Source organism: Nilaparvata lugens, chromosome 3 (genome assembly GCF_014356525.2).
Source record: "Nilaparvata lugens isolate BPH chromosome 3, ASM1435652v1, whole genome shotgun sequence".
In the NCBI taxonomy this organism is placed as follows: Eukaryota; Metazoa; Arthropoda; class Insecta; order Hemiptera; family Delphacidae; genus Nilaparvata; species Nilaparvata lugens.
Window position 1 is genome coordinate 16,251,042 of NC_052506.1, and position 10,868 is coordinate 16,261,909.

At 35.9% G+C, this 10,868-nt stretch overlaps 1 protein-coding gene across 1 annotated transcript; it reads right to left on the minus strand.

Moving 5' to 3' along the window:
- Positions 1 to 708: 708 nt before the first annotated feature.
- Positions 709 to 10,776, minus strand: LOC111058271. Its single transcript, XM_022345775.2, has 6 exons — positions 10,518 to 10,776; positions 7,743 to 7,854; positions 6,023 to 6,150; positions 5,290 to 5,377; positions 3,173 to 3,400; positions 709 to 1,584 (listed from the first exon to the last, which is right to left on the minus strand). The coding sequence occupies exons 1-6, from the start codon at positions 10,697 to 10,699 to the stop codon at positions 1,525 to 1,527; spliced, it is 798 nt and encodes a 265-aa protein (XP_022201467.2). The 5' UTR covers positions 10,700 to 10,776; the 3' UTR covers positions 709 to 1,524.
- Between the last annotated feature and the right edge of the window lie 92 nt (positions 10,777 to 10,868).

Genomic DNA, 10,868 nt, shown 5'->3' on the forward strand with positions numbered 1-10,868 from the left:
CCAAAGTGCTCATCCACATACCAAACTGAACAATATTGAAGATAATATATTTAATGTGTGCATTCATTTGTAATTGTTAGATTTCTTCTTCTTTTCTAATCACAGCTCAAGCACGTTGTTTTAAAGACATCTTTCCTGTGGTAATGGACCCAACACAACAACAAAGACATCTTTGAGTTTGCTTGTGTGAATATAAAATACCTCCTTAACATGTAAATACTATAGAAAGGATTATATGAAATGGACAAGGACAATACCCACTATTACTTGAAATAATAGAATAATGGTATTGACACGGCACGCTCTAAACAAACGTAGAACGAATAGTATGTAAAGTGTGCTCGTATAGTATGGTCAGCTGTTTCCCGGTTCACAAGACTTATGAAACAGACTCCATCGTTCCATCGAAGAATCAGTTGGAGCATGACCATAGCCACCTCTAATGTATTAGAGGTGGCTATAGCATGACCAATCTATAGATAGTTACACTATGGATGGCCATGGTTGGGGTGGGGTGTTGGGGTTGGGGTGTGGTGCACAAGTCAACAATTTCCAGACATTAGAGTCTGCAGCCAATTGGCTAGTAGTAAACAGTGTTCAAAATCGTGTGGGATTTTTTACCTAATCTATAACAAAATGAAATTTTATTTCGCTTCATATGAAAGAACCAATGAGGATTCAAAGGTGATATCTGGATAGCAAACATGATTCAACAGTCATTCTCATTATTTAATGATCAACAATACACACATTCATCAGTCTTACTTCAATCTATTTAAAAGAGTCACACTTCGAATTACAATAAAATATTATGGGAAGAATAAATAGCAAGTTATGGATGACTAGTGAAAATGAATCAAGTAGCAAACTAAATTTCTATCAATATTATAATAAGCCCGTAAAACTAAGACATTCTACTAGAATAAAACGCAAACAATAGTGCAAATGAACAAAAAGCAAATGATTGGGAAATGAGAAAAATATTTACATTAAATTTTACACCAACTTAAAGATAAATATAGGCTTGTACAACTTCGAACTTTAGTATTGTAAAAATGTAATAAGACGACAAAAATCAAAACGCCCATAATAGAACAACAAATGTAAATTAGAAAAAAAATACAGTAGTTATACATTTTTAAGCTAAATTTAATTGTATCTTAAATAAGTTCTTGAATAAATCCTAGGAATGAACCACTCTCACTTAATAGTGAAATTACGTTATTATACATTGGAGACAATGTTAAGAAAACATTTTTGGAATGGATTCATTGGTAGTTATTCATAAGGCAATATGAACTGTAAGAGGAAACTATGATTCATATTAAAAAGCAATATGACCACACTATTACTGTAATATGAAATGTTCTGTAATAAACACTATTCCGTTCAAATAACAATCATTGCCGCTCAGCAGAAGTGGGTAAGAAAAATATCTTATATCCTGATTCTCAATAGAAAAAACTGATATGAAATTCCAGTACATGTTTCACAACCTTTTCGCAGATGATTTGCATATTCTTATTAAATTCTGTCATAGCTGGGTGTAACCTGAAAGCCGCTTACTAAAAACAGTACTCCATCCTGAAAGAAAATTATATAAATTAGTTTCATTGAAAATATTAGTAGCTACATTTTGATTTTTCCTTGAAATACAGTTTGGTTCATAATGGATGTCAGCTTAGAATTGCATCTTAGAACTAAATGGTGGTGGGAGGTGTGGGAAGCGATGCCACAAACAATGAGTTCCACCCCTATACCACAGAATGGAAAATATCAATACAACAAATGCATTTTACATGACGCCAAGACTTGAGTGCACCAAGACCACGTGACTTGACTGCACCATCTTGTTAGAAATTAAAATTACCGCTACTATAACAATGCTAGACTTTCTTTCAAGATGGCGGATTTTGGCGTCAGGATACTAGCCGACTTTCCATTCTGTATGTATTCTGTGCCTATACCACCAATAGTGAAACTACAGTGATTTTTTAGTCCCGTTACCCTACTTTAAATGTGTGGTTATTTATTTCTAATAGAGGAAAATTTTAGTAGTCTCACAAAGTTGGTAGCCCTACTCAATCTGTATATACACGGTAGTGCAAGTTGATATCCTTGAGCGGGGTAAAATTTTGTGTGTACTCCAGTCGTCTTATGGACAGAATGTCTTTTATCATAGGACATTAATATTATGGTGGAAAGAGTCAAAGCGTGTACTATAACTTCAATGATATTTTGAGTATATTCTTAACAAATCGTAAGAGGACAAATGAAAATTCTGGTTTTATAAGGCGAAATAATTAGACTACATTTTAAATATTATTGTAGTAAGGTAGCAACCATCATTTTACATTTACACACACTGTTCAAACAATTACACTGTTTCTCACACTGAAATTGTCACTAACACACCATAACACCTTTGGTGTTATTGCACGAATTTATTATGTTTTTCGCATTTTCAAGTCTGATATTGTCGCATGACGAGTCTCAAAAATCTTTGACTTGAGCTAAACTAAATCAAAACATAATTTTCTATGGACTGTCTATTAAAATTTTATAAGTGATATTTGAACTAAGATTGTCAGGTATCTTTGTAAACGACTAGTAAGGTATTGGATGTCAAGATAACCGAGTTTTAACTCGTTTTCTTTCAACCATGTAAGTGGAACTATATCTCGTTGAAAACAAATAATACTCTAAAATGAAATAGGTAATATTGATAAGATTGACAAATCTGTTGAGATAAAATTTGAGTCATGTTTTTAAAATACAGTGAATGAGATATAGCTCTTTTTGAATGATAGGCTACATACTTTACAATTCATTTTTTTTTCAAAATAATAAATGCAGAATGACAATATTATATAACACGGCCGCTTTGGTCTAGTGGTAAGGAGCGTTACAAACTTCGGTCTGCTAGCACCGCTTCGTTCGTGGGTTCGAATCCCGCCGATATCACGGGCGTTTGATCATCTCATCAATTCAACAACACACTTTCCATTACCCAATCTATAGATTGGCCATGCCCAAGCTCATGTGGGCTTCATCCGAAATAAAAAATATATAAGAGTACACAGTGTAAGGAACTATAGTTGGAATGCAAACTTGAAAATATGCGAGGTGAATAGGAGTTTACTAGCGTAAGAAAGAACAGAGCTGTACTTACCCTGACTAAGGAAGGGAGGTCAGACCAGAATTCATAGTTCGGTATCATTTCAAAACCTTCTGCTCCACGAATATATTTCAAAGCTAAAACTCCGCCACCAAAGTAAGCTGCAAATAGGACAAGGAAGATGATGATCAGCTTCGAGCCCGTTGACATTTCATCTTCATCGACTAATGTGTCTCCGGCTTTCAAGCATGCATCGACAGATGTCAAGAGAAGATCAAATGCCTGAAAAGGAAAAGTGCATAACTCATGAAACAAAAATATCCAAAATATGGAGCCTCTAAAGTATAGTATACTAATAAGTAGCTAATAAGTAGCCAAACCTCAACATTCACTGAAAAATCTTATATCAACTACAATAAAATTTTACATCAACGGTAAATTGAGTGGTAAAAAGTTACACATTCTCCTCTTACGAGTTAAAGAGAAAGTTCAATTATACAAGGTGCGCCAGAGAAACTAACTTATTTGAAAGGTCAATAAAAACAAAAGTAATTTAGTTATTGTTTTAATCTTTTTTTTTAATATGAGATACAATATCCCTATTTTTTCATGCAGTCTTGAAAATGACATCAGATAAATGGCAACCCCCATTGCGCATACACTGATGAAGTTGATTTTTGAAATTTGTATCCACGCGTTGCAGTATATCAATCGGTATGTTGGCAATGGCTTCGCGAATGTTGTTCTTGAGGTGTGCTACAGTCCGTGGTCGATCGACATAAACCAGGGATTTCAAATAACCCCATAAGAAAATCGCATTGAGCAAACGCATGTGGAAATGAGCCTAGTCACTGAAAAAATGACCGCGTCTTCAGGCAGGTTGTCATCAGCATATCACATGCATTTTGAAGGGCAACAAAATCGCGTTCAGTCAATTCTTGAGCAACAGCCAATTTATAGGGATGAAGTTGAAGGTCTTCATGGAAAATTCGTCGAACAGTGGAGTCACAAATTGCCATAGCATCTGCGTGTTTGTAAGTCAAACGCCGGGGAGAGCGCATAACTGACTGCCTCATACTTTCGATATTTTCTGGAGTTCTGATGGTTCGTTGAAGTCCATTTCTGGGTTCAGCGATACTTCCACACTCCCGGAATGAGTTAACCCACGACAGAATCGAATTTCGGCCAGGAACGAGTCTGTGAGGAGGAATTTCAAATCGAGCGCGGAAGGTACGCTGCGTAGAAACAAGTGATCGACCATTAGAAGAGAAGCTCTCAACTGCGAAGGCCCACTGCTCTCTAGACCAGAGCATGATGGCTACTATAGCTACTTAGGGAAGGATAAACTTGGGAACTTCCCTCTCTAGATGCGCCCTCTCCTGCATCTCTACACGACCAATTCACCGTGCGGGAATTTTTTCAAATAAGAAAGTTTCCCTGGCACACCTTGTAGTTCTTGATTATTTTGTGAGCTGTTCGTTTTCGAGCGAAATAGCTTAACTTATATACGACTATGATCTTCGTGACATACCAAAAAGTATATTTAGATGATAATTCATTTGACATCAGCCAATCCCTAATACAGAAACCCCTAAATTGACATTACAAGCCTGATCTTTGACATAGCTGTGAACAACACATTTCCATGTGGAAAGTGTACATTGAAATTGGATTCAATTCTCCACTCCACAATGTTTCTACCTTGAGGATCGTATTACATTCGGCCATCAGTGGGTCACCAGATTGCACACTGAATCAAGCTCTGTAAAATCTAGTAACCGGCCGAGAGAATCTGGTGATCCTAGTGTAATGAGCGCAATAACAACTAATGCCCCCGATTTGCTCGGACACTTGGCGACCCACTGGTTGCCGAATGTAATACGAGCCTAAGGCTGGTTCAGTCGCTTAATCCAGCTTTTTAAACCCAGCAAGTTATTCAATAACTGGGACACGCATTTCAAGAGGAAATACTTCATTGTCCTCAGGAGGAAAGGCCGTTAGAGTAGCTTCTGAAGCACATTGCCGAAAATCAATAGATGCAATTTTATCTATTCAAATTGGTACACACACAGTACAATACAATTAATTTTATTTTGTTTGTAATTAATATTATAAGTTAGCAACTGATTTCAATTTCAAAGAGGTGATTAAAGATAGGCAATGTTACTTACATTATTATTGGTTTTACTTTCGGGTGAAACCTTTAGGTCTGGCAGGATAGCTGACTTATCACAAACTAGTTTCATAGTAATAACTGGGCTGAAACAGAAAATAATCAACTATAAATGAATAATACTCTGGTTAAGCACCATGTTAAATACCAACTTGACTCCACTTTTGGTATCATTTTTATAAATTAATGAAGAATGAATGGATGTAGAATTTTCTCCTTTCACTTCTCATTTCCTTCTAACTTTTAAAATAAGGAAATTATGTCTGATAAATTGATGTTAGGTGAGACAATACCCAGTACGGTAGGTGAGCTCCCAAACTATATTCCTTCTAAATGTCTATTCTATTGTTTTTATCCAAGTATTGTAAGAAGTATGTTTTGCTAACTGATCATCTACAATCATGAAGGGAGCTTGGCTGTACTTTTGCTTGGCCTGTCACTGAATAAATTGTCATCCCACATTCTCCCACTCATCCTTGACCGAATCTCATATGATATCATCATACTTGACTAACATTCATATCCTTGACTGAAAGTTCGGGTTTACTATAAACCAAAAATATAACTTCTGTGATTTCAATTAAAACAGTCTGTCCAATTGATTATTGCGGTACCGTACATTAGAGTAAATAGGACAATCGTGCTGAATGTATTGAATTGTCATGTATATCTATGAATCCCCCTTGAAAGGAGGTCAGTAGCTATTTAATAAAAATTGATTGTAAATTTACCTTTTTCCATCCATTTTTTGAAATTTCACCGAAACAGGATCATTTTCATTCGTGGATACGAACTCACTAGTAGATAGATTCAATCCTGTATACTTTTTTGGAGTGGTCGAGTTGCTTCGGAGGCACAACTGAAAAATAGGAAAATTTACAACAATATTACTTTTATCTATCTCGGCTGATTGCTAAAACTTATGAATGACTCTACAATGACCTGTAGAATGAAAATTATCTGGAAGAGGTACTTACCCTCAAGCTCTAGGATTGCAATAGTAGGGTGTCATTCGAAAGTGCGAAATCTCAAAAGTGAGAGTATTCCAACTTTTCGTTATTTGTGTTTATTATATAAAATTATCAACACATTTCAAATAATTTCAATTGTCATTTGAAAGCCAAAACCTAGCCTCCCTAAACTTTCATTTTACCATTAAAACCTAATTGAACAGAACCTTCTAGGTTATGTTCATACACTAGACAATTTGAAACTAGCAGTTCTGAGCCCCTCCCTTAGTTTAGAATAAAGCTCTGCCAATAAAAAGACAGGCCGCCATTCTATTATTTCCTTCAAAACATTTTTGAAATTCCTGGTAACTAAAACGTGGTTAAGTGGTAGTAGTACTGTGAAAATATTACTGTTCAAACTTCTCCACGTCAAAAAATAAAAGTCATTCTATTTTTAAACTTTTACACAATTTGGGTTGCTTGAATAATTTTAATTTTTTGATGGTATGTAGAACCCTTGAACGTTTTATACCATAGATAAAAAGATAGCATAAGAAGATATCCCATAGTATATGGCCTGTATGGCCCAAATTTCAAACATAATTTTGTTTGTTCAAACCAATTAAGTTGTTTATTATACTCTCTTGACCGGGTGAGGGTATGAGAGAATGCCAGCATCACATAGCTTCACGAAAAAAAACTACGTTGGTCACTGACTTGAACAAACAGTAAAATTCGGAACATAAACGCCATACCGTATATCATTAAATATCTTTTTATACTCATCGATTTCATTATCCATGACGAGTAATCCGTTTTTTGAACTATTTTTAACAACACTACAGTCTAATTAATATCTTTGAATATTAGTTATTAAAACTAGTACTCACTGTGGAGCGCTTTCGAATTTTTAGAATCCATTTTCAACACTGAATGTTTAAAGATATTCAAAGATTTAAAGATTCAAAGACATTAGACTGTAGTGTCGTTGAAGATAGTTCAAAAAACGGATATCTTTTTATGTTATTTTTTCTCTATGGTTTTACGCATTTCTGTAAATTGTGCTTGCTTCACCTATCAATCCAAGAACTATTATATTACATAATATGTATATTCCTTAACGATGGCATGTACTTATTACTTCCGATGTCTTCACCACGGTCTAAAGATCGGGGAATTGTCAATATGTATATAATAATGATCTGTGTCGAAACTGGATTGAGTTGCATATTGCAATTCATTATCGCTGAGAACCACTTTCAACCATTGCCGTCTCTTTACATATATAGAGTATAATCTATATTCTAGACGGCAATAGCTTAACTCACCACTGATAAAAATGAAAGTTCCATCGAGTCTGAATCAAATTTGATAGATGAGAACTGAATATTAAGTGAAGTGTGATTGTTCTTTTTAATAAATTTAAAAAAGATGAAGTTGTAGCTTTGTTTAAAAGATGAAATAGGCCTATAAGAATTATTCTAAAGAATCAATGACTTACAGTTACTCCGCTCCCCGTATTGCAATCATTCACTTCTGTGGGATTTTCGACTAATTTAGAATCTCTACAAGGCGAGTATTTCAGATCTGTCGTTTCATTCAATTTGAGCCATCTGAAACATAGTTATTGTCATTATGCAGTTTAGAAACAATAAAATTCAATATTTACAACAGATTAAATGGACAAGAACTTCAATTGGAAAATTTTAGATCAACTACTTACTCGCAAACCATAGTGATTTTCCAATTGTATAATTATATCTTGTCTCAAACAACTAGGCAACTTATCAATGGGAATTCCAAAAGGTGTGTCAAAAGTTGTATATAGTCCCCATGGTTGTTCAACGACTATTGATATTTTTAACCAAGCATTATAATTCTGAAATTCTGATTGCTGGTGATTTCAATGTTGATTTTATCAGTGATTCTCCAAAAACTCGAACTGTTATTGAAATTTTGAAATGTTATGGACTCTATATCAACTGCACTGAGCCTACAAAGGGGAGGGTTTGCCTTGACAACGTTGCAGTTAGCTTTCAGTCTGAAATTTGCAGCTCAAATGTGATAGAGTTGCATGGGGATGACCACTCTGCTTTGAGGACTGCTTGCATCCTCCCGACAGCGGCTGAGGCACGTGTTGCACCTTCTTCTACCTGGCATGCTGACTACATTTTTCGAACGAGACCTGTGCATGAATCAGCCCTTGAAAATTTCAGAGGTGCCAGTACATCCTGGAATGATATTTTCCTCTCCTCAGGTGGTATTGAGTTGTTTGCAGTTTTTTTCACTATTTTCGTGACGGATTCGATTTCCTTTTTCCTTAAATTGTCAGGCCTCACCGCCCTCAGGCACTGAAGAGGAGACCTAGCCATCTGGATGGCCACAGGGCCATCTGTGGTATACTGATGACCTAGCCAGACTTGAGGGACTCATGCTTGCCCTCAAGGAACCGATGTGAAGATGGTGATGCTGACAGCTCTGCTAGATATATAAATTTTAAATAATTCTACAAGAGGAGGATCGAGCTGGCTGAGAAGTTGGAAACTGAGCGACGGATTGAGGATGCATCTAACCAATGCAAAGCTGCCTGGATGTGATAAATACAAACAGATCCATGCCACGGAAAAAGTTCAATGGCTTCTTTGTGGGTTCGGTTCAGGACATAGTGGATTCCCTGCCTGATGTTGCCATTGATCCAATTGTTTTGTTGGAAAGAAGAATCCAGACGGGACAGGAGCATCTCTCCTTCTTTCGCCCCACCACACCAGCTGCCTTGAGGAAGATCATACGCTCTTTCAAACCCTCTAAAAGTTCAGATGTGTTTGACATGTCTGTGAGCATGCTTCGACATTGCAGTTTCTCTCTCTGCATCTGTCAATGAGTGCTTGAGGTCTGGAAATTTTCCTGTTTTCTTGAGAACATCACGAACTGTCCCAGTATTCAAGAAGGGTGATCGTGAGAACCTTCGTATCTTCAGGTCAATCTTCATAACTCCTGTCTTTGGCAAGGTGATTGAGGCAGTGATCAAGCCTCAGCTGGAGGCTTTCTTCGAGAATGACCTGTTCTCCAACATGCAGTTTGGCTTCCGAGTTGGGAGATCAACAGTAGCCGAACATGTAGCTGAGGCTGAGCGGATTGATGCTGCCTTCGAGGATGGTGAGTCTCTATGTGATCTGAGCCGAGCTTTCGACTGTGTGGACCATCGCATTCTACTTAGAAAATTGAGCTTCTGTGGTCTAAGGGAGTCGGCCCTTTCCATTTTGGGCTCATACCTTTCTGGAAGGACTTCAGATTGATGAACAGGCAGCGACCATCTTGCCCACTGTAAGCCCATCTTTGCTCGCCTTGGTGTACTGACTGTCTTCAGTCATTACATCCTCCTGTGCTTGGTGTATGTCAAGAAGATACTCTAGCTGCCCGTAGTGAGCTGTTGGATATCCACAGGAGACGCCTCCACCGATCATAGGCCAGTTATAGAATTTCTGGAATTCTACAACAAGCTGCCTAGTATTGTGAAGCAGTTGGATGAGGCCACCTTCAAGATAACCGTCACATTTATGAGTGATGATTTAAATTTTTTTCAAGTGGTCACTGTTTTATCTACCATCTGAATAGTTGTTGTGTTATTATGTGTGACGCCATCGACCCTACAAGTGTGGGTAATGGATGAAGCAGAAGGTTAAAGGTTTTTGCCTTTGCAAAAAGTTGATAAGCTTAATAGAAAATAGAATCAAATAATACAACTAATAATAATAATAATTATTATGATTTTAAGAATTTGATCATCAAATTGATATTTTAATTGTAAGATAATTTCTCAGGCCTACAGGCACAGGGAATCTTCCCTTTCAAGAAAGTAATTGTCATTTAACTATAAATTTAATACCATAATAATTAGACTGAACAGTTTATTTAGCCGGTTTTCATGTTACAAATCCAAAATCCGATATATGGTACCAGAATTAAAATAAATTTGGAGATGATGAATTTATCAAGACTCAAATATTTCTTTACTATCCTGTATATTTTTTATATTGTAGAAAAAGCGTAAGTTAGAAGGAAATATTGTCAGATTTGATGGCCTATTTGCTAGCATTTAAAAACCAAATTACTTTATATTCACAATATTTTTATAGTAAAATAAATTTTACTACCATTAGGTTAGTTAGGATTGCTGCCTTTCTGCGCAATCACGGTTTTTTTGAAATGGATTTAAATAATAAAATTACAATTTTACTACGCATTACATAATCAGTACTGCAAATCAATGACTCACGAGAGTTGGAATTCCATAATATTTGAGAAATCATAATACATTCCGTCAGGAAACGTGCACTTGCAGGGATTTGCTTGAATACATTTTCCATTTTTGCCTTTTAATGAGTTTGTTTCTGAGACATTTACTAAAAATACTATAAATAAAACAGTTGTAACCTGCAATAAACAGTTGCCTAACATCTTTGTTATTGAAGTTAAAATCACATCACCATAACCATAACCAATAAACGAAAACGAGAAAACGAACAGATATTTTGTCATCATATGTTTATCAAGTTAACCAACCTTGAATAAATTTGATAATTTATAATCAATATAGAAATATTATGCTCTCTTGAAAAAATCACAA